This window comes from Rhinolophus ferrumequinum, chromosome 16, assembly GCF_004115265.2.
Source record: "Rhinolophus ferrumequinum isolate MPI-CBG mRhiFer1 chromosome 16, mRhiFer1_v1.p, whole genome shotgun sequence".
Classification (NCBI taxonomy): domain Eukaryota; kingdom Metazoa; phylum Chordata; class Mammalia; order Chiroptera; family Rhinolophidae; genus Rhinolophus; species Rhinolophus ferrumequinum.
This window is the reverse complement of record NC_046299.1, coordinates 35,128,138-35,153,120: the sequence shown is the minus strand read 5'-3', so window position 1 is coordinate 35,153,120 and position 24,983 is coordinate 35,128,138. Positions and strand designations below refer to the sequence as shown.

Genomic DNA, 24,983 nt, shown 5'->3' with positions numbered 1-24,983 from the left:
CTACAAAATAACTCTCTCCTCATGTTACAGCAATGAATTGAATTCTAGGTATATAGTTGTTTGATTCATTAGAATTAAGGTAAACTATGGTCTGTGTATATACCTCACTAGGTATCATTTTTATGGTGGACTAAGCCTATATCATTAGTTACAAATCTGAAACAGGGTGACTTTCATATTTAGAGTAAATCACATGTGTATAGTGGGTTGTGCCCCGTATTACTTTACATTTTGAAATACAAGCATATGTAAAATGTAAATGTAATTTTTATACTTTTTAAAAATTGACTCTTTTTAGAGCCCATCATAGTCAACTACATTTTTAGAGACATGATAGAAATGTCTTAAAACTCCTACCTATCCCTGAGAATGGTCCAGAGCTCTCCACCTAGGCAAGCTTCCATCAACATATACAAATATTTGCTGTCCTTAAATGTTCGGTATAGTCTGTGAATTGCAAACAAGAAAACATAGGTTATAAACATGATTGTCTTTTAAAAGCATGTAAATGTTTTGAGTACTATAATTATAGTCTTATTCTCGATATGCCAAACTTGAGATGTTATTAAAAATATGAGAGAGATCCGAATTTGCAAATACAGAAAAGGAGACAATGGCTCTTGACTAAGACCTACACACCTTATGGGGCTAGTCTCTCCTTTGAAGTGGATTAATCCCAGTGATTATGGACAAAGAGGGCTTCTCAGGATTCCTCTAATTCCAATTTGACTGATATTTCAAGCATGGACTCTTGAGCAATATTTAGTGGTTATAAACATACAGTGTACTCAGATATAGAATGGGTTACACTTTACAAATATAGATATATGACATTTGTGCGTTATTCACTTAAATTCATATTATACCCTGTTTTCAACAAGTGCCATGGGCAAATTAACTAGAAAAGCTTCTTCTGCATTCAACAATTCCCCATTATCTTCTTATTAGTGCTCTGAATATCCTGAGATGGAATAGTCGTTTCACTTTTGAAAATCTTTTTTAAACTATTCAAATACTTAAAGAAAAAATAAAACAGTTTGATTTGTGGTATTTTTTCTTTCTGGTACCAGGGGTCTATGGAGTTTTGGAGTAAAAGAGAGGATAAAAATGGAATGGTAGACATTCTGGTATCTCCTTTGGGAAAAACATATGCTTTTTCCCAAAGCATATGTAGATGTCCCAAAGCACAGAATCTAATTCTCTTAAAGAAAAAAAATCAAGTCTTGTTTTTATTTTTTCCCCCCAAACAAAACTTTCTTAAAATCTAATTACAAAATATGTTTCTTTGTGTGAAGGAAATGGGTAATGGTGAGTGCAAGTGGCAGAGGCTTTTGTGGTTGATTTCTACTTGGTGCCGGGCACTTCAGCCTCAGCGCAGGATCTTTACCTCACTATGAAGTCAGAATGAGCCCCCTGCATGATTTGCTTCTCCGAGCGGATGTGCTCCTGCTGTCTTGTATCCACAATGTGGCGTTTCTTGAGAATCTTCATTGCAAAGGTTTTGGATTCTTCACTTTTCAACTGGACCTTAGAGAATGGCAGAAGGGATTAAGTGTGAAAAAGCCCGTAGAGGTAATAGGATAGAAAGCATTCTCATCCCCAAATCAACAGGTGCCTGGAACACTGAAATGACACCCCAACCATCACCCAAGTCACAGAATAAATCCTTGTTGGACCTGGGTTTAAAATCCAGGCCTCACAACTGTTGTCCACTCATTACACTGGATCAGATGAATTTTAACTTAACTGGAATCACAATTCATGGTGTGCCCGATTGAATTAGAAGAGGGCACATGTACTTGATTTTCATTATATTATTTCATTTTGTATGTGTTTGAGTATACTTTATAGTTTTTCTCCTTGCATCAAAAAATAGAAATAAAAACTAACTTCTCCAATTTCGATTGAAGTGAGTATAACGAAGGTAAAATCACATGGGCTTTTATGCTCTTCCTGCTTAGTCGTGGTCCATAAACATTTCGAAAGTTATAAAATTCCCTGACAGACCACTGTCTCTGCTGAGACTGCAGAAGTATGTACTGTTTTCTCTTCTCTTTTTACCTTCCAGGTTTTCCCTTTCCCCCAGTTAAAAAGAGAAAATAATTGTAACGAGATTCTTTTCAACAGATTTTGAAGACTATTTATTTTCTTTTTCTTCTTCTCAAATATGCATGATGACTTTAATCCTTTCGGCTCTCAACACTTAGTCCTTTGATAAACTAATTTGGGAGACCTAAACTGCACCTTGATGTCCCCAAGGCCTCCATGCCTCTGTCACAGTCCTACATGGACCCTAGTAGCTCTGGATTCGGTCAGGCTACTGGCCTGTGTTCATGCTTTAAAACACTTCAACAAGGTGATTTGTAAGGAAAAGGAGATAATAGAGCTAATCACTAATAATAACTGGAAACAGTTATCGTCTAGTGTTCTCCAACAACGATCCTCAAGACAATACCAAACAGCCCACGTCTTTCAGAACTAATGAAAGCCTTGAGGAAATAATGTGACAAGCTGTTTCTGGTTTTCAGCTGAAGTATTGCTGTCCCCTCTTTCGCTGTGAATCATTTATGCTTAATCTGCAGGGATAGCAAAGTTCTTAAGTGTCTTGTTCACGCACACATATATAGATCGAATTCAATCTGAGAGGACATTAAGTTGCTTAGAACACAACATGAGAACGCTTCAAATAAGTGAGTCTAGTTCGCTGCCAGCATTTGTGAATCTGCATGACAGGTTGGAGGGAAAACTAGATAATCAAAAATGCCGTAAGCTAAAGGCATTCTACTCTGATGGTGACACTCTTTACAATGAAAGATTAGTATAATACAAATGAGTTCAGTTGTAGCTCATAATGCAACACAAAATGTGAAAACCTGCTTCTAAAAGAAATTTGGACAGATAGGAAAGATGGCATGAAAAGTGAGCAGTGTTACTCTAAAATGCAGAGAAAAAACAATATCATATTCCATCTTTAGAGTCTTAGTTAAATGAAGACACTTGTGTAGTTCACTTACCTAATGTAAAAATTGTCTCTTAAGTGATGATAACACACATTTTTACTGTGCATAGGGTGGGATGAAAGAACTGAGCCTTTAGGGTCACAGGTCTGAACTTGAATCCTGACTGCAGTGAAGGTCTCAGTCTCTCGGGTCAGTTGCTTAACAGCTCTGAGCCCCAGTTCTTGCTGAGCATAACATCCGCTACTGTAGGGAGTTATTGTGACCTTAAAGGAGAAAATGCCACTGAATGGGCATTCATTGATGATCTCTCTTCTCTTTAAAACAAAGCCAGATCATGTCACTTCTCTGCTCAAAACCCTCACATGACTTCCCATCTCAGTCATGGTAAAAACAAAGCTTTCCACAAAGGCCTGCTTTCACACCATCTGGACCCCTCCTACCCATGAGCCTCAGTCCCCCATTACTCACTCTGCTGAGGTCCCAATGGACTCTTTTGCTGTTCCTTGAGCGCAGGAAGCAAGCTCTTGTGTTTTTTGGCTTATGCTATTCTTTTGCCTGAATATTCTCTCATAGATATCCCCAGGAGTCACCCTCTCTGTTCCCTAAGTTCTTTGCTCAAATGTTGACTAATCAGAAAATCTCTCCTTACACCAGTCTACGTAAAAGACAAACTATGCACTCCTTCCTTCTCTTTTTTAGTGTTCTTTCTCTATAGCTCTTATCGCAAGCTAATACACCAAGTATTTTACTGAGTACTCATTTAGTTTCCGTCTACTCTCACAAGTCTGTAAGGAACCCAAGATTGGAGATTTTTTTTGTTCACTGTGTTTGACATAAAGTAAATGTTCATGAAATATTTGTTGAATAAGTGAATCAAAGCAAGAACGAAATAAACCATGACCATTTATCACTGGCAAAGCCACACAGAGCTGGCATCTAAACTCCACACTGTGTGTCTCTGAGCTGAACAGGAGAAAACCCAGGGAAGCCATAATGGCAAATAAGTAGCATTTGGTCTTTTTCTTCTTTCCAAAAGTTCCCTTAATTATACATGAAAAGGGAAGAAAAGATTTATGTGTGCTAATAAAGTACAGGAAATATACAAGACCAAATATCTCTGTGATTCAGCCCTGAATTTTCAGTTTTTGTTTTCTTTTAATATTTTAACCTTTTTTTCCCCCCTTGAATGACTAAGATGTGATATTCCCTATTATGGAGCCTACTAGATTAATAAAATCATCTCTAGGATAATGTCCACTTGGCTGCCAATTAGTTCTGGGGACTATGGTCGTCTCTTTAGACCCTATTTTCCTAGCTTTCAAAACTTTTTAGTATCCCTCCAATTAGTAAATTCTGATTCCAAGTATATTTCCCATTTTTGTTATACGCAGCTCATTGCTGTTATACCTACACTCAGGTGTTTTATCTTACTATAGCCAGGCTATTCGGTTAAAAAAAACATTTACCTACTTTACTATTTTTTTAATAGTTTCAAACTTTATATTAGGAAGACTCTAGGCAGGGAAATAAATGAAGCCATCAGCGGGGGTGTCAGAGAAAGAGGCAGCAAACATCATTTAATACAACGTGCTATACACGTCCATCAACATTATTTCATTAAGTCCTAACATCAACTCTTAACAGCAGAAGGAAGGTTTTGTTTTGGTTGTTCTTCTTTTGTTTTTACAAACACTTCATAATCAGTCACAACAACAGCTAATGTTAATAAAGCTCTTCTTAGGTGTCATGAGCAGTATAGTAGATGACTTTTCTTACTTAATCTTCCTGGCAAACCCTTTGTGATACTGTTATCATCTCCATTTTCCAGAGGAGCAAATTGAAGATTATCCGAAAGGTTCACAACTTCTTCCCGTCCACAGAGCTATCAAGTGGCAGAACTGGGTTTACGCTCAGGTCTTTAGGACCCAAGCTATTTCTAGTATATTATGCTTCCCTTCAGCTGAATTGAATATAAAATAAATTAAGAGCATAGTGATTGATGCTTTAAAGATGGAGTTTAGTGGAATTGGCTAACTCGTAGACTCTCTGTGAGAAAAGCCAAGCCATGTATTATTATTATTACTTTTAATCTTCACTCATGCTAGACATGTAGTTTGGGGGACCAGATAAAGCCTCACTCTCATTTTTCGAGGCACTTACAGAGATCTCAATGTATTATCAGGAACTTGGGCAACTAAATGCTTGTATCCTGTGAGGAGAAGCCAAGGGTAGGAGTGGGTGAGAGAGGCAAGAGGAAAGAGGGAAGAGAGGGTGATAACAGCTGGTGGGTGGCAGATGGCTGCTGCCGATGGAAGGTAGGTAAAAGTTACAGAGATCATTGGGAGTCAGCTTATTGGTTGGCAATTTAGTAAGTATTAATTATAAAAAGTTTACAGAATCCTATAGCCTATCTACTGAGGCTTTCTGTTTTGTCTTTACTTTGCTTGAGTGGAGATAGCGCTAGGATCTGGAAGCACCTTCTTTCTTTGCAGTCTGTAAACACCTCACTAGTTCCTAAGAGCATAACTCTTAGAGCCTCCACTTCCATTTTAAACTAGAGTACCACAAGACTCATAGGACTGTGGCTTCTAATTTTTTTATCTATAAATACATTTTCTTTCTTTTCTATCCTTTCTTTATATCCTTGCTTTCCTTCTCACCTTTACCTCAACCCCTGTTGAGGAGAAAAATGTCGATAATCCCATTTGCTTTGTAACTTGCCTTCAGACTGAAAATTTAGTTCTACAGCTAGTGACAAGAAATATCAGGAAATATCTACATTATTAAATTCAAATTGATCAAAACACAAGTAAAACTATTTTTCTAGACAGACAGGTTTCTTTCAATTTCTTCAAAAGATGTTTAACTTTCAGTTTGGAGGAAGATCAGAAAAAGAACTTCATACTATTCTATTTTTAGTTACAACATGAACAAAGAGTTGAACTATTTTATAGAAATCTCTTGCAAATCAAAAACACTTATTTCCCTTAATAAGGAATCAGCAATGATTAATTAACTCAAAAGGCTACCTACATTGATTGATTCAAGATTGTGTACTGAAATGTGCAATTTCAACACACCATTTCTTTTCCTCACCGTACCTGTGTTAAATAAACCTTATTTCATTTTGTAGTGATTATTTAAATTTATATTTATATGTTGTACCTATAATAAACTTTAAATTATTTTTCTTCATCAAATAATCAAATATTCCCCCTCCCACGATTTGATTCTATGCTAATCTCACTCCTATAAAGAAATACTATATGCAATAGTTTTAAAACTTGCTTACGTATTTCTAAATTGATCACTTGAATATTTCACATAGCTCAATTTATTCTAATATTTAAAGCACATTTATAATCCAAAACTTCACATAGATGGATTTGATTATCGTAAGTTAACTTTTTAATTTCTTTCATTAATTGACTCTGAGAAGGTTTAAAATAAATTGAAGGAAACAGAATCACATATTGCAAAACTCAACTGTGAGATAAAGTGAGATTAACTCACGAAACGTTTTGCATTCTAGTCATAATTTTGAGATGTAAGGTATAAGTAACTTTATGATTTTTTAACTGTTATTTATTAGAAGAATTTAACCAAATGTCTTATAATCAGATCATAATATCTTAATATACGTTATATTCAAACTTAACCCTTTCTTATACTAAACAAAACAAAACAAAAACAAAACTTTCCCCTCTCTGCTGTTTTATATTTCAAAAATTTCGCAAAATTTTGTACAAACATAAATTTACTTCAATGTAGTTAAACCAGTTCAACACATATTTACTTGGTTTGCTTATGGTAACTTGATCTATAAAAAAAGTCACATTAAACATTTAAACTGCTTTGTTCATGTAGATATACAATTCAAAATTCTAGCTATGATCATAGTGGTTCCCCCTGATTTTAACTTGTTACTTTTTTGGGTATTGATCATCGCCTCACTCTTGCTGTGAACTTGCAAGGCATCTGACTGGAGATGGGGCTAAGAACCAAGTTATCTGGCCCACAAAATCTCCTAATCTCATAGCTCAATGTTCAATCTAATACTATGTGTTGTATGTCAATGGCGATGGGGGATATCAATATGAGAGTATGAATTAGCAATGAATTAAATGTATACATTTGATGAGCTACACCGAAACTACAGAATGATCTTTTCTGTATTTATTTTCAGAAAGCAAAATAAACCATTTTATTTTATTTAAAAGGAACCCTAATACACTGCTGGTGGAAATGTAAATTGGTGTGGCCACTATGGAAAACTGTGGGAGGTTCCTCAAAAAAATTAAGAATAGAATTACCATAAAACCCAGCAATCTGTCGTCTGGGTATCTAGCTAAAAAATCTGAAAACATTTATCTGTAAAGATATATGTACCCCTATGTTCATTTCAGCATTAGTCATGGTGGCAAGACATGGAAACAACCGAAGTGTCCTTTGATGGATGAATAGATAAAGAAGATGTGGTACATATATATAGTGGAATATTACTCAGCTGTTAAGAAAAGATGAAATACTGCCATTTGCAGCAACATGGATGGATCTTGAGATTATTACGCTAAGCGACACAAGTCAGACAGAAAAAGTCAAGAACCAAATATAAATGGAATATAAAACTGAAAACAACAAATGAACAAGCCAAATAAACAAACAAAAACTCATAGACACAGACTATGGTAACTTTAGTGGTTACCAGAGAGTAAGGGGGGAAGCAGGATGGTAAAGGGGGGTCAAATATATAGTGATTAACTGACTTTGGGTGATGAATATACAATGCAATATATAGATGCATTATAGAATTGTATACTTGAAACCTATATAATTTTACCATCCAATGTCACCCCAATCTATTTAATAAAAATTTTTTAAAAAAAGGACATCGCTCTTTTCAGCACTACTAACATACACAAGGGGGACTGTTTTTCCTTCTCATGGAAAGGATCTCTTTTTTAAAGTGTTTACATAAAACTTTCAGGAACAAAATAAACTACCTTATTCAGAAGAAAAATTATGTTTATCACTGGGAGCAGGGCTACCTAAAAATAGCCTGTCTAGTCAACTTATAGGGGATTCTTTTATTTCATAGATCGAAGCTTAGAGCTGAATCTGTGTTTATACACTTTCCTCACTTGACATAATGCCCAAGAATGCCTAATACCCTAAAGTCCAATCTCCTTTAATATAATATATAATATTTATAATACAGTTATACTCTATCAATTGGCTATTTAATAATATTTCTCACTGCTCCACCAGAGAGCTTCTATTATAGTCAGGCCACTTGCTTTGCTGTCCTGTGAAAACATGTGGCCTTCTGTGTTGTAACCTTTGCCTGGTATGGCCTTTCCCCATCTGTTTACTTAAATCCTAACATATTCTCTAAGCCCTGGCTTGAGTCCTGTGTCTTCTCAGTGCATTCTCTACTCTATGAGCTACAAAAGCTCTCTGTCTGAAATACTGAGAACTTGTCTGCATAATTTAGAATTTAATACAATACTAATGGATTTCATTTGCTATTTTTCATATATGTTAATTCTATCTTCCTACTTAGGAGAAGGCAGAATTCCTTGAGGGCAGGAATCATATCTAATGTTTCTATATTTCATAAAACATACTTAGGGAATTTCTTAATAGATAAATCGTTGCTGAATGTGATATGCCTATAAATTCACTTGAGTGAAAAAAAATCAAATTTATGTCAAAGAAAACAAAAAGGCAAGTATAACCAAGTGTTAATTTTTGGATAAACTGTTTTATCACCAGTTATTGTAAGCCTTGGAAAAACACGTCTAGTGACTTCTAGATATACCTTGATCTTTCTAGAATAACATGCAGATTTGGAGGAAGTATTGATAACATTTTATTTTACTGTAGGACACTGATTTCTAACTTTTTTAATAAAAAATATTCATTTTAATAGATAGCTAATATATACAATTTCTGTAATTTCAGAAGATGTGTAAGAAACTGACTGTTCTATTTGTCATTGTGTAGCCTAAATTGTTACAACTATCGATGTACAAAAGGAAATATATTCTATGGTAGCAAGGTAAAATAATGCCCATGTTACTTTATTAGCATCTGTCAAAGTAGAAATAGACTTTACTACCTGTGATTTCTGCTTAGAAACTGTCATTGTGGTTAGATATTTTAGGAGTTCCATTATATTGTGACTACAGCTATTATGCTCAATTAGCGTTTATTGAATTGGATTTTCATTAGCTATCTGAATAACATATTTTCTTAGCAATCAGTACTAGTTATCACAGTTAATAATATGTGTCAGCTTCCATTCTTTTGAAAATAAATATAAAACGAGGATGGCATATTTAATAATAAACTAAGTAGAGTATGCCTAGTGAAAAGGCTTTGCTAAAATGAGGCAAATTTTGAGTTTTCAACCAGTGTGGAGTCGAGTCCTTATTCACTTTGGTTACAGACGACACAAGGCCTTGGGGCAGCAGGTTTCCCAGTCACCCTCTGCAGGATAGATCACTGTGGGCACAAATGGCAATGCCGCCCAGCGATCCCAGAGCTATTCTATTTCACTGCCGTGTGGCTTGGCAGTAAGTTCTTGAAATGTTTTCATCTTAAATGGGGTTTCCCTTTGGAGTTAAGCTGTTTGCCTTTCATGATCATGGAACAAAACTCTGTTGACTGAGCAATGGGTTTATCACCTAATTTCTTGCTTCATCATCTCTTAGTGTCTATTTTTTTTTTTTCAGTTGGTTTACATAGCCCTCCAGGCCTGCTTGCATGTGATGGACAGTGCCCAGGAGGCTGGCAAAAATGCCGAGAGTGGAATAGATGCCTATATCTACAGCACACAGACCCTGTTATACGAATGTGGTTAACTTGAGTGTGATATGGTTCTTGAAACGTGCATCTTGCCCACTCCTAGACCATCTGACTGTAGGATTGTGGCCCAGAAGGAATGAGAGGTTTAAGAAGACTGTGGAGAAACTATGTATGATTCAGCCATCCGCACCAAAAGCGATTTCATATTGAGAGGTCAAAACGTGGGGCTTTACACTTTGGAAGAGAAATTGATAAATAAGAGCAGACTATTTCAGGTACACAAAGGTCCAGTGTGAGGAAAATTGAAAATTGTTTCCTATCTCCACTCACAACAGATCAGAAAGTAAGGAGCTTTAGTGGTTTGGGGGAATTTAATACAAGCTACCACTGAAGGTCATTTGAAAACCTCAGAGTCTTTCTTATATTGGAGAAATGCTTGTACTCTCAGGGCTTGGCCCAGCATGGAGGAAAAAAAGAGAACAAGTATTCCATTCCCTGCCTTTTCTATGAGGGTAACTGGGAATGATAAAGATAATTATCATTATCATATTTTAATAATAACAACATTGACACTATTTCCTGACCTACTATGTGTGAGGTACTATTTTTGGGGTTTTAACTCATTTAATCTTTGCAACCTTGTGAGACACATATCCTATTACTATCCTCATTTTAGATAGGAGGAAACCTAGGACCAAAAGTTCTAAGTAAATGACTAAGCACACACAGCTGACAAGAATGAATCCAGAAAGTCTAATTCCAGAAGTCTAGCTTTTAGCTACCACCTTATACTTATTTTATTTTTCTCCACAGACATCTTACCACTAATAGCAACATCAAGATTCAGAGAAGGGAAAGCCTCTAAAGTTTTTGACAGAGCAAAGGTGAATAGCAGATAATCAGAGCATCTAAATTCATCTAAATTGACATAAATGATAAAAATTAAGAAATGCTAAGAAGTCTTTGAAAGGTATATACCATTATGTAAAAAAACATGAATATATCTATATGTCAAACAATGATGAAACTACACTCTTAACTTAGTTGTAACAGAAAATGGAGTTCAAAATTCAAATTCTTAATTCTTCATACCCAATTCAAGAATTCATAATCTTAGGGTTATCACTTTGTGAGTGTATAAATGTCTAACTATTACATTATTTTGTACATCTGAAACTAATAAAAAACAGAATTTATAATCTTATAATTTACGCCCAGGAAAATTTTTAAAAATGCTATCATAAAACTAAAGTGTAACTTGTGGTATATATATATGTATATATGTGTGTGTGTGTGTGTGTGTGTGTGTGTGTGTATGTGTGTGTGTGTATATATATATACATATATATATATACACACACATATATACACACACACATATATATGTATGTAGTTTTATATATATATAGTTTTTTTTTTTTACAATATCATTTATCTGAACAACATCACTGCTGAACTAAGGATTGATAGATTCAAGGTATCAGTATTACATACTGTATTAACATGCTCAGTACTATATATACATATATATATACATATATATATATATATGTATGTATGTGTGTGTGTGTGTGAAATGAGTCTATGTGAAGGTTGTTGCTTAAAAATCACACTCAATGCTACTGATAAAATGATCTTGCCTGCATCATTCTCAGAGGAGCGTGGCTCTGCCTGGATCCTCCTCCTGACTCTGACTAGTAGGAGTACTGCTCTAAAGGTACATTACTGGCTTCTATGTCGTCACCACTGTCTTCATGGTGATTCACTGTACGCTATGACAACAATATGTGTTATTACAGTATGTGCTGAGGCCAAACTCCCAATTCTGGCATCACTGATTACACATAAAAAATGAACGATCACAGAGAAGGACATTTTTCATACCCTATAATTAATATTATCAGGCAGTTAGTAAGTGGTAAGAACTGGGAGCACTAGATTCTAGGGTAATTGTGATCCATTAAATGGTTAGTCCACACTGAATAGTGAAGACAATCCTGATATTCTGAATATCCTACAGTGAGTTTTGAGAAATGCAAGGTTACACAAGATGACCACTTCAAAGGTTAAAAACATGTGGCTTTTCCCCTAATGTACTCGTACTGGTTGTACCTAATGACCCATTATGGATTTATCATTTATCAACATATCGAACGTTTTGCAAACTGGGTTATACCTCCAACCTAAATTAATACCTGAGGTTATGGTTTTCATTAGTCTATAACCATCTGTGCAAAAGAGGAAAAAACGTGAACTGCCTTTGACAACCTCTCCTGGGATGGTGATTATACATAAATATGTATATACACAGACACACACATATACACACACAGACACACACACACACAAACACATACACACACAGATACACACATACTGTTTTTTTAAATTTCATTACCTTTTGAATGCCTACATGGAACTTTCTCTAATTTTGTCACTAGTTGCCTGTGTCTTCTTACACATTTTTGAGGGAATTTTCTGTAAGTTTTCTACTATCAGGTTAGCATTTAATTGTTCATCTTGAAGTGATCTCAGTGTCTGTGAGCAATTTTCAATATTTCAAAAACCCTAAGTAAATTCTTATACTGTATTTTATAAAATATCTCACTAGTAACTTAAAGGTTCACAATTTGAAGTTCTCAGACCTCTAGGAGTCCACAAAGTTGTAATGTTGATTTTATTTTTTTATTTTTTGGTCAACTAAAGCAGCTATTTTATTGTCTAGATTGTTTAAAACATATTTAAGAAATATTTAAGAACTATAACAGTCACAAAATCAATCTCTAGGGTATTCTGTCCTTTCTACTGCCTCATTTAGAGAGGGGTTTAGACACATATAACTATGCAGATGAACACACCAGATAATAAATGCTTCATAGCAGGCAGCTCTACCCTCCATCCTGTTTATATGTCCCAACACCTCCTGCTAAAAAGCTGCTCATGTATAACACTGGTAATAAATCTGCACTAGCTATATGAACAGTTAGATTTTATCACAAAATTAAAGTTCTTGAAAAATAAATCTAAGACTGCATTCATTAGCAGGATTCAGAAAAGCGAGAGGTTTTTCTAGGCCTTGGCTTGATTTTTAATCCCATAACTAAAAATGCTTAGGTCCTCAGAGGAACCCTATGAAGTCAGAGTCAAGTCAGAAGTAGTCCTCCTGTAGTATCTCCAACCAGCATGAAGGGATGCACAATGCAGAGCCCCTGAAACACATTATGGCTCTAAAATCTTCTTGTCTAATATTTAAGTAAATAACATCTTTCTGCGTGTGAAAGTCAGAAATCCCAATTGCAGCCCAAATGGAAAAATATCAAAAATAGAACTGGGTCAAACTACTTTTATGGAAGGGGATTTCTCTGGTCTTCTGATGGCAACAGTAACTGTTTACTTCACTGTACACAGTCTCAGGGAGTTCCTAACATACTGTACTGGTGTCTGATATCAGGGGCTCCTCCATTTTCAGCAGAGAGGTAGAAACTAATCTGTGTTCTCAAAGAGGGTTTATATCCACACAGTGCTGGAATGCAGCAACTCAGTCACCAGAACAACTTTTTCCCCCAATTTTTTTTGCAATATTTCGGTTTTTAAATTTATTTTTCAAACAAAGGTAAAATAGAGCATGCTTTCATTTGCTTTACGCACATTCAAGTAATGTGTTTTATGCATAAACATGTACTAAAATGTCTTTATCATCTTCACTAACACTTATCTGTATGTGTGTGTGCATGTGTGTATAAATGTGGGTGAAATAAATTACATAAAATATTCAAACCATAATATATGATATGGAGATATATACATATATATAAATATATATATATATATTCATATATATATATATATATATCACCACTTATACAGAGGGTGGCAAAAAAAAGTATATACATTTTAAGAAAGGAAAAAAACTGTATTAAAATTACACTGATGGTAACCACTTTGAGCACCTATTATAATTGCAAAAGTCAAACCTGACTTGTATTCATTTTTTATTATCGGTATATATTGAGTATTACAATTTTAATAGTTTTTTCCTTTCTTAAAATGTGCATACATTTTTGGCACCCTACATATGTATGCATATATATGCACTATAATGTAAATAGGTGCTTACAACTACAGAATCACAGAATTACTACTATAATACCATTTACTTGATTTTTTTTAAAGCAGCATTATGGATCTTTATATATATATATATATATTTCACTTTCCTTCACATATATTTAAATTTACATTTTAATGATCGTAATTGTACATAGAGTGCAAAATTAAATTAGTGAACACTGCTCAGGACTATGGAAGTAAATAGAGATCATAGAAAATCAGCTGAGTAAAAAGTGCTTTATGACTTCTCATTAAGTAAATGTGTTTACCTTTCATTTAATATAAAGAGGTTTTCTAAAATGTAAATTAATATTTATTTCATTTTTAATTTATTGAGTACATAAACAGAGCCCACTTTAACCATTCAAACTCCGATGAACTGATATGAAATTATTTGGTACCAATTTAAAAACAAAAGTAATTAAAGTTGAGAGAGAAGAGAAATCTTACTACAGGAGAAAAAATAAAAACAGGAAGACAGAGGCTTTCAAAAGCATTCAAAGAACAATCACATACCAGTTCAACTCGTCCGAAACCTCCAACTCCAAGGGTGTCGATGATATTGAAATCAGACAGCTTCAGGTTGGCGAAGAAAGCAGCTTCGGCTTCATATCTGGATTTTTTGATGCGAAAAAATGGAAATTTCTTAGAGGTGCAAACACGGGTACCACGTACAACTGTACTGGAATGACATGACTGTGGAACAGGGTTTACCTGCTTAAATTCCATCTTGCTTTTAGAGTCTGTGTTTTCTCACACTCATAATTTTTTTGGCCCCAGTTGTGCAGAATAACATAGATTTGCACTTGTTTTTCAAAGGAGAAAAATACAAAGTACCCACTGCATACCAGTCATGTGACTGATAAATCCAGTTATCAAATCAAAGTTACATCTTGGTATTTTTCTACGAGTCTTCTTGTGAGCACGGATTGTTTGAGTTGTTCTTCCTTGGTTTTGTTTTGGATTTTTTGGTTTTACTTGGTTTTGTTTTTGCCGTTCAGATTTTGGATGGCAGTTTCTCATTAGTTTCCCTTATCCACAGGCTGGCAGTGGCTCCTATAAATATTTGCTAAAAGCAGCAAGATCTTTGAGGTCTCTGGAGTGAAATCACAGCCAGGTTTTATGAAAACAGATCCGAAAAGCTGAGGACTGATGTGCAAATGTCGGAGATGGATGATTTCGGAAGCATATTCACATTCCTAAAAAGTGTCTTTCCTTCGTTTATATTTACTCACTGACTCTCAGCTAGTAATCCCAGTGTCTTTATGTTTGCAAGTTTCTTATATGAGTGGTGTGGAAAAGCATGGATTCTGTTCCAAAAGTCTAACTATGCACACATGCAAATCTGACACATGCAAGTGGCCAAAATAAGCTTCTCCTGATGAGACAAGTGAATATGAGCTGCTTAAAATATCTCCTTGTTAAAGGCCCTACTATTTTTAGAAAGGGCAGGAAGGCATAAAGATGAAGATGATCTTCCCACTCACTAAAGTATTTGAATAACTATGTGTAACCCATGACCTTCAGCCAGGCGGTACCTGATTCAGTATGACGCTATAGATAGACATGACGAACACATTTGAGATAATGATACTAACACCGCTTGTTTATGTCAAGTTTTTGGATAGAATCATCCACAGGCATGTCTGGCGTTAAGCTGTATAACATTTTCGCTATTCCATTATAATCAAACACAAATTTAGACTCCCCACTTGGGAGAAATGTGAAACAGCTTTCTAGGTGAGCTTTCAACGTTTCCCAGTTTACAACCACAGTTCTAGTTTTTAAGAAGTCAGTTATTTACAGACTCAGGAGAGGGTAAAAACAACATTGTTTTTTATTATTGGCTGATTATATGAAATCATCTCTCTCTAAGAAACCTCTATAAACAAGGCTACTGGGTCAATACTAATGGTCTTTGTAGACTTCTCTCATGAACTACACAATCAAGAGATCGACAGTAATTCAGGAGATGGTCTACTAGAATGGAAAATAGGCAGCAAATGGGCATTTCTAGCATTCCAACTGCATCACTACTTTTGGAAAATTAAAACTCCATCCCATTTAAAGGGCCAGTGGAAGAGTTCACTCCAACAGGTGCTTAAAAAGGACATCTGTTGGGATTAGACCCCATGATAGTTTGTATGTGGTCAAGCATTTCTTGATGGTCGAGATAATCAAATTCTTAATGAGATCATTTTTGAATAACATCCTATGCATTTGCTGGATTTAGAATCTCAGATATGAAGAGGATAAACTGTTTCAGACTACTTTGATACTATCTTATATCTTTAAAGTATCATGTTATCACTTACAGCTCTTGAATAAACCCCCAAATTCTTACATTTGGTCTCCGTGAGATTAAGCTGGAAACAGCGCTAATCAAATGATCTTCAGCCTCTTCTTACACATCAGAACTACCTGAGCATCTCTTAGAAAGCACTGAATTTGGATATCACCACAGACTGAGTGAATCAGAAAGCTCTGGAAGGGGTACCCAAATGCCTGTATTTTTTTAAAGCTCCCCAGTTGGTGCTGATGCACAGAAAAGGTTGAGAACCGTAGTTCTAACCCCTCTGAAAGCTCAGGAGTTTTCAGAAACGACAGAAGAATTTGGGGGCAGATTCAAATAATTTAGGGAAAATAATAGCTGCCCAGTGAGTCTAGGGGGTGATGCATCCATGCCAAGAGTGCTGGGGCTCTTATAACGTGGTCTTGGTTCCTGACCCTCTTGCTCTAGACCCATAAGAATGAACGATAGTTCAATGATGGCTAACACTGATATAAATAAATACATACATACATACATACATACATACATACATACATAAGCAGGCAAGCAGTGACATTACTAAAAAAGACAGATACAGAATGCAAAAATTATAATTATATAATTATAAAACTTTGCGCTCGCATTTTTACAGCCAAAACCTCTTTGTTATATTCACTATCTGATTAATTACCGATGGTCTTTTACCTAACGGGATGGACACAGTAAACCCCGTGTTAAATAGTAGACATTTTCTAAGAAGCCCATTAAAATTCACATGCATACGGTCCCATATACTGGAAGCACTAATTACAGTTAAGTAAAATATTTCCTATGGTTTAGTGAAAAGAGATTGGTAGCATTGTATTCATACTTCGATAATCTTGGCTAATTACTTTGCTAATGTTCCTTTGTGAATTTGTAAAATACTGCACAGATGGGTGATTTTATGTAGTGGTTGGTGAGATACAATTTGAAGGAGCCTTTGGATAATTATGCTCTTGATTCTTCGTTGTGTTCCTATTTGCTTCCCGTCCTGATTCTTGGGAAGTCAAAGAATATGGGAATACTGCCATAGCAGTTTTCCAGCAAAGGGAATGTTGTTAGTGCTCACTATTTCACATGCATTTATTTTTTCTCATTTAAATTACTCTTTAGGGACAAGAGTCGTATCTTCATCACAGAAACTCCATACACATTTCCATTTTGAATTAATACTTTTTCTAACATAGAGATAACCTGAAGGGACCTTGGTAAAAAAGCTAAACTATGGATGATTCAGTTTCCTTAGGTATCTAACCACTGTTGCTTACAGCATAGAGGGACATTTTCATTTTTTCTTTTAACTTAGGAATTATTAATAGGCAATTTGAATTCATCAGTTATGTTCTACTTCCTTTAGAGTTGATAAAAAGTTTGAGTGGGTAAGGAGATTAAATAAATTGGTTAATAAGTAGCCACTGTTCTGTTAAACAAACTTCTTTTGGCTAAAGAAAGTAAATGTGGAACCCAAGTCCCTAACTTAGTACTGTGGGGTACTGGGTCCAAGGAGTTAGGCCCAATTTCAAGCAATTCTAAAATCCATCTGTGCAGCAGTATTCAGGAAAGGGACCATTGCCCAGTGCTCAGCAAAATACATATAGTAAGTATTTAGTCAGTAAGACATATAGTTCCTGATGCTTGGTTGCTTTACATCTAGCAAGGAGCATAAAATATATTTTCCAATGGTCCTGAACTTAGTTCGAGATACCATGTTTTTTAAAGTTGGTTTATTTGTCTGTTTATTTATTTATTTAGCATGGGATGAAAGCTATGGAATTTCTTCCCAGAAAAGTGCAGATATTGACATACCCTTTCTGAATGTAACATCAGGGAGCATACACACTCCTAAAATAGGTTAACAACACAAAATTAACTATACAACAGTGAATAAGTCTGTTGGGTGAAGGAGACACAGATAACATTGTTCCTCAAACATGCCTGACTATAAAATTTATCTGGGGCTATGGTGATTAGAATCCACAGACAATTGTGAATTCATACAGGGTACCCTTTAAATAATGAAATATTGAACTTGTCTTTTAAGAACTGCTGAAAAGGAACAAACTTGCCTAGATTTTTGCCTCCTATATTTTTTTTTCTGTCTGTACACCAAAGGAAGTTCCAAAAACAATGAAAATGTAAAACTGATATGAAGGTACAAACGTAAAAAGATGATGAGACCACGACATACATATACAGTCTAGCAACAGAAAAGCAGTACTAGGATAATCTCAATCTCTCTCTGAAACTACATATCTGTACAGTATTCACTTTCTTTAGGAAATAGGCAATAACCATTAGTTGTTTTTTTTTTTTTTTCCCCATCTCTTCTAATATTACCAGCTTCTATAAAACCAAGGAATAAGAATGAGGTGTCCTTTATTATTCACCACTATTGTTTTCCCATTGTTGCCATGCATCCATGAATCAATTCTGTCATCATTTTTAAATAACAGAATTGAGTTCTATACCTCATTACTGACCATTATTTTATTTTTACTTTTTTACATTTTTATTAGTTTAGGGTGATAACTGATCATTATTCGTAAGACGTGAACATCTCTGCCTATATAGTGGAAACCAAATATGGTGATTCAACCCAGTATAACGTGTATGGAGCTTAACATTTTATCTTCACCGTGGTATTACAATAACAGAAATCGCTGAGCTGCATTTTACAAAGCAGACAATATTATGTGCATTTTTAAAGTAAGGGCCAAGGATCCAAAGTAATATAACAATACCGTGTTTCCCCGAACATAAGACCTAACCAGGAAATAAGCCCTAGCATGATTTTTCAGGATGACATCCCCTGAACATAAGCCCTAATACGTCTTTTGGAGCAAAAATTAATATAAGACCCGGTCCTATTTTCGGGGAAACACGGTAATCCCAGATGTATTACAAATGCCTGTAATTAAAAGCCAATGGAACAAAAGGCTAATGTGGCCCTATTTGCTTTTGTCCGGCTCATTTACCCTGTTTCCCCGAAAATAAGACCTAGCTGGACAATCAGCTTTAATGCGTCTTTTGGAGCAAAAATTAATATGACTTGGTATTATATTATATTATTATTATATTATGTTATATTATATTATACTTGGTCTCATAGTAAAATAAGACCAGGTCTTATATTAATATTTGCTCCAAAAGATACATTAGAGATGATTATCCAGCTAGGTCTTATTTTCGGGGAAACACGGTACAATCTAAATTAGCTTCAGAAGTCTATCTAAGGATCTCCAAGGAAAACCAAATAAATTATTAGCATCTCTAATCCACATGCAAATCAGTTGTGATGACTTTGCCTAGGCTCATCTGCTCTGAGGTGTATTGTTATGTCCTGCTGAGTTTAGTTTTATCAGTTCTTTGGGAAATCTACAAAAATAAAATGTTTCAGTAATCACATATGGATTCTCATCTATGACTAAGTTTTTTATTCCATAGCTGTAATAGGCAAATGAGATTCAATCAGACAATCAATGTCTACTCTGGACTTAAAAACCATGTAAGACTGCATCACAGCATACAGACAAAAGCTCATGACTTGTAGTCCTGGCTCTCGTCAATGACTTTGTATTTCCAAGTCCTGATTTCTTCAACATTTACCGGGAGGCTTTTGTAGAAGTAACTATAAATATACACTAAAGTAAATAAGTATGAATTTTGTAGATAGTTTAAGTCAGAATCCTCATTTACTTAAACGTTCATATAAATGCCTGGAAATCTTTCACTTTTTGTTACCAAAGAGCACTGCAATCTGTAAACCTCTACAGAAACCATTAAAACTTTCAGAAAGTGAGGCTTTAACACAACATATATATACCTGGTCTATGACACATGCAAGATATAATGCTGGCCAGCTACTGAATAAACAATTTGATACACAGGATTTTTTGTAATAATAGTTCCTGACTTAGTAAAGCTTGGTACATTGAGTAATTTGTAGGTCTGGTAAAGTAAATAAAAATTCACCTAGAAAAGTAATTATACATAGAGAAAGTAGAACTGGGAATTGGACCAATAAAATTTATTTACATATTTAACACAGATGTGATTTGGGTTTAACCTACAGGAACCATTGCTTCATTATGCTACTTTAACTTTGTGTATGTGAATATAGTAAGTACATGTCTCATTCCCCCGATTCTCAAATGTTTGGAATTAAATAAATTTAGGCACTATGATAAAAATGGATTGTCCTTAAACCTACAGTCAAGTCATCAATCATCTCTTATTAATTTCTTTATAAAAAGTTTCATTGATAGCTAAACTTTAAAAGGGGAATCTTTTGACTTCATTGAAAAACAGAGTGAACCATTTGATAGTTTATGGTTTGTATAGGGAATCATTTTCTTTTGAAAGAATCATGCTTTTACCGAAGTCCCTATTACTAAATGTTTAAAATAATCCCTTTAAACATAAGCAACCCTATTTCTAAAGTTCTAAACAAAAAGAGATGATTTCTCATTTATTTTTAAAGCACATAGGTGCAGTCACTAGCATAGTCACTTTTCTTTTTAGCAGTAGTGGTAAAAACTAGAAGAAAGAAAAAGTTTGAAAGTAACTTAATGAATATAAAGTATTTCGTTCTGTCAGTTTTCTCCAGAAAGTATAATCTGTTCTTCAGGGAATTTGAGATAACATTAGTTTTCACCCTCTGTTTCCAAAATTGTGGTTTTCAGAAACACATACTTTTTTTTTTGAGTACTCTAGTCATGAAATAGTTCCACTTATTTTTCAAATCCATTCCCTTGAGGAGATACAGCCAACAGAAATACACCGGAAAATTGCATTTCTCATATCTACTGCATAAAAGAATGATAGTAATGCAAATAATCTGCATTTAGAAAGCACCTTTCTTCCAAAGACTCTAAAATTTCTCTCATTTAATTTATCCTCCCTAATTCTCTGTGAAGATGGGATCACAGATATTTTTACTTCTATTTTGCAACTGGGTAGACCAGTTGATAATATGTGATGGGTTTTAGTAATTAAATACCAGAAGGATTAGGAGCAGACATGTTGCGCATGTTTCACATTGTATCATAGTTACATTTACTACATGCATTGCAAAAATTTCAATTTCTTTTTATATAAGATAGTAGATAATCACAAAACTTCAGAAAAAATTTTTTTATTTTATCTCAAAGTACTCAGATACTAACATAGTTCAAAATCTGGATCAACACCTTTGGGAGCTTATTTAATCCAACCTTTATATTTTTGCAATAAAAGAGTAAAGTTCAGGGATGGTAAGTGACTTAGCCAGAGGCACAAAGACTCAGGCATAAGGGTCTGGTGTTTTTGAATTGTGATCTGTAATACTTTTTACTATCAGATTCTATTTTTGCAGTTTTTATAATATTCTAATATTTGAAAAACATTGGTAAATGTAAAAGTTATAAAATATATTTGAAAAAAATATACTGTTTTATTACACAATTCAGCCAAGAATGTGACTCCTGTAGCTAAGCACTTATGCCTTCATGCCTATGATATGGCATGTGCATGTGTGTTCTCCAGTTAAATAAAAGGACTCCCAAATATAAGTACATGCGACATACATACAATGGAATACTACTTGGCCACAAGACAGGATGAAATACTGCCATTTGCAACAACACAGATGGATGTGGAGAGTATCTTACAAAGCAAAGTAAGTCAGATGGAAAAGGACAAGAACCATATGATTTCACTCATATGTGGATATAAAACTAAAAGCAACAATTGAACAAACAAAACCAAAAAACTCACAGAAACAGACAACCATCTGAAGGTTGCCAGAGGGGAAGGTGGACGGGAGGAGGATGAACAGGGTAAAAGAGGTCAAATATATGGTGACAGATGGAGACTAGACTTTGGATGGTGAACAAAATGCAACATATAGATGATGTATTACAGAACTGTACAATTGAAACTTATATAATCTTATTAACTAATGTCAGGCCAATAAATTTAATTTTTAAAAAAAGGAAAGGAAAATGCTGACAATTTTATGCTGCCCCCTCTAAAAAAAAAGTACACTGATGCTCACAAGAGAATCTTTTAAAAATTCAAACGTCAGAGTAGCATTTGTAAAAGATGAGTGAGCATATGCTACCCACTGTTAGCTTTAAATGTATTGTCCAATATGCCTTTTTAGTTAATCAGTTTCTACATAGTTTGAGTTGTATTTTTTCTTTTTCTGAAAAAATACAGGCCTAACTGGATATATATTTCCATATAAATATAGTTGGCAAGAAAGGAATTCAAGATTCCTTTTGCCTGATGGTATTTGTTACCCTAACAGATTCATTGGCCCATAAGAGCAAGTTCATTTATTAAGTTATTCAGCAATTATTAGTTTTGCATCAGAGGACATAGATACTCATATATAGGTATTCAAACACAAAAGCACGCAGTCACCAATCACATTCATGCCAGAATAGATAGTTCCTTCATGTAAATGGATAACCATCAAAGGCTAGTGGTCTGAGGAAGTCCTCTCTCATCTCAGTGCAGGATGATTTCCTCCTCTTTCCTCCCCTACATCTCCGCATCTCAACCTGAGGCTTTTGCTAATGCTTATTTCCCAGGGTGGTCCAGATTGGCACAGCTTAGCTTCCCAGGGCAAGGGAGGTAAGGTTGAAGGGGAAAAAAGATAGGTGAAAATGACTTCTCCTTCTGCCTTCACTGCTCCAACACCTCATCCTTATCTATTATTGCCTCATGAAAATACATATCCATTCCAGCAGAGCTCTCTTTCAATTTCCATAAGGACGATATTTGCCATAGCCTACATTTCTAAAGAAAGGATGGGCAAAACCAGCCCAAGTTTTCCCCTCAAATATAAAAATCTCTTTTCTATCCAAAGACTAAGAAATCTTTATTTTTTTATAGGTCATTTTGATATGGGGTTAAAATACTGAAATAAATCAGGGAGAGTTTAATTTTAATTAAACCTTCAAGTTAGTCTTAATTGTGATCTTAATCAAGGGGATCAGTTAGAAGATTGAACTGGGAACAGAAAAATTAGTCAGGACTCAAATGAACACTAGGGGACAACTTTTGTGTCTGGACTCAGAACCTTTGCTATGTACCCCCATTTTTATGTTTCCCCTTTATTTCTGAAGGATTCCGCGTGAATTTCAGGGGCAGGAGGCTTGGGGACATGGCCATGGTCACAGTGGGACAAAGAATGAAAATACAGGAAAATGTAGTGTGTGGCAAGAAGAAAATGAGAAGACTACAAGTCACCCTTCCCAGGCCTCTAGGAATATAATAAACCAAATGATGAGAGAGTTGGCACATGACCAACTGGGCCAAGACATTCACTTTTCTGTAAAATGAAAGCTTTGCACTAGACATGCCTAAGAAGCTCACTTACAGCTTGATCATTCCAGGATTCCAAGTATTCTGATAGATAATACACTTTTTAGAAAGTCCTGATAGCCACATCTTCTCTTTTTCTACTTTGTGTTCCTCTTCCCATCCTTCCCTCTAACCCCTGACTCTTGTAATTCTTATTTCAGATAATACTACCAGAGGCTTTCATTTAAGAGGGTCCTGCTCTCAGCTCCTGGTATGACAAGGAGGCAGGCATGAAACCCCAATTAATTGGCCAAGACAGCATTTGGGGAAGATACGTCTTGATGTTGAAAACAGAACTGCAAATGCACAGACCATAATAAACCAGAGGTTCTGTCTCACCCAGGATTTATATCAAAATTATGGGGTGAATTAAAAACAAATCTGATAAAACCTTGGGATTTGGAGCCATGAATCAGTATTTTTAAATGAGATTCATAGATTTAAGTCCATACAGCATTAATTACCAAGGTTAATAATTATATGTAAGTTTTAAATAACTTGTTAATTTGATATGTATGTGACAGACACCTATTACATCATGTATAAGTATCATAGGGAAATGTGTCCCAAGTTCCAAACAGTTATTCTGAAATGACCTTTGAGAATACCATCCAATCTTGAAGAAGGGAAAGCCTGTATATCTTAGTATATATAATATTAAGCAGAAAAGAAAATGAAGCAAATGTTTTGCCATGTCAAGTTGTTTAGTGTTAGTGATAGTGCATTTATCAAATAAACTAAGTCTCAGAGAAAAGACTACATATTTGTTATCAAGTCATTGCCATCTGGATGCAAAATCTGGCACTGTTTTCTGTTGCAGCCAATGCGATTGAATAATAAAGCAATCTATGGGAGTTTGGGCTTTGTTTTGTTTTCTAAACTGATGTCCATATTTTATTCAGCTTTCTTTAGGTTTTACCTAACGTGCTTTTTGCTGTTCTTGTTCCAGGATCCCATACAGGATGCCTTGTTGCATTTAGTTGTCGTATCTCCTTAGATTCCCTTTGGCTGTGAAACTTTCTCAAACTTTCCTTGCTTATGATGACCTTGTCAGTTTTGAGGAGTACTAGTCAGGTGTTTTGTCTCTAGTTGGGGTGTATCTGATGTTTTTTTCTAGGGTTATGAGTTTTTTGGGAGGAATACCAGCGATAAAGTGCCATTTTTATCACATCACATCAAGGATACATACTATCAATATGATTTATCCCTAATGATGTAAACCTTGATCATCTGGCTGAGATAATAATTCAATAGTGTTAACACAGTACATATTTATAAGAATCAACAAATGCAAAATGAGCTGTATTAACATATGGTCTTCTTCATACTTCTTAGCTTACACTGTGCCCCCCTCAAGATCAAATAACTTTACGATGGCACTACTCCTTTCCCCACTGCTAAGGTTTCTGCACAGTGATTCAGAAGGGTCACAATAAAAT

At 35.0% G+C, this 24,983-nt stretch overlaps 1 protein-coding gene across 6 annotated transcripts in view; it reads right to left on the bottom strand.

Annotated features, from left to right (window-relative positions):
• PRKG1 (protein kinase cGMP-dependent 1) overlaps nt 1-24,983 on the bottom strand; it is a 1,124,480-nt gene that overhangs the window by 23,064 nt on the left and 1,076,433 nt on the right. For 4 of the 6 annotated variants that reach the window (XM_033130095.1, XM_033130094.1, XM_033130096.1 and 1 more), the window contains 3 exons: nt 14,397-14,493; nt 1,388-1,527; nt 358-447 (listed from right to left, as the gene is read on the bottom strand). In XM_033130095.1, the coding sequence (XP_032985986.1) occupies nt 358-447; nt 1,388-1,527; nt 14,397-14,493 (327 nt within the window). The other 2 variants (XM_033130097.1, XM_033130098.1) reach the window with 2 other exon arrangements.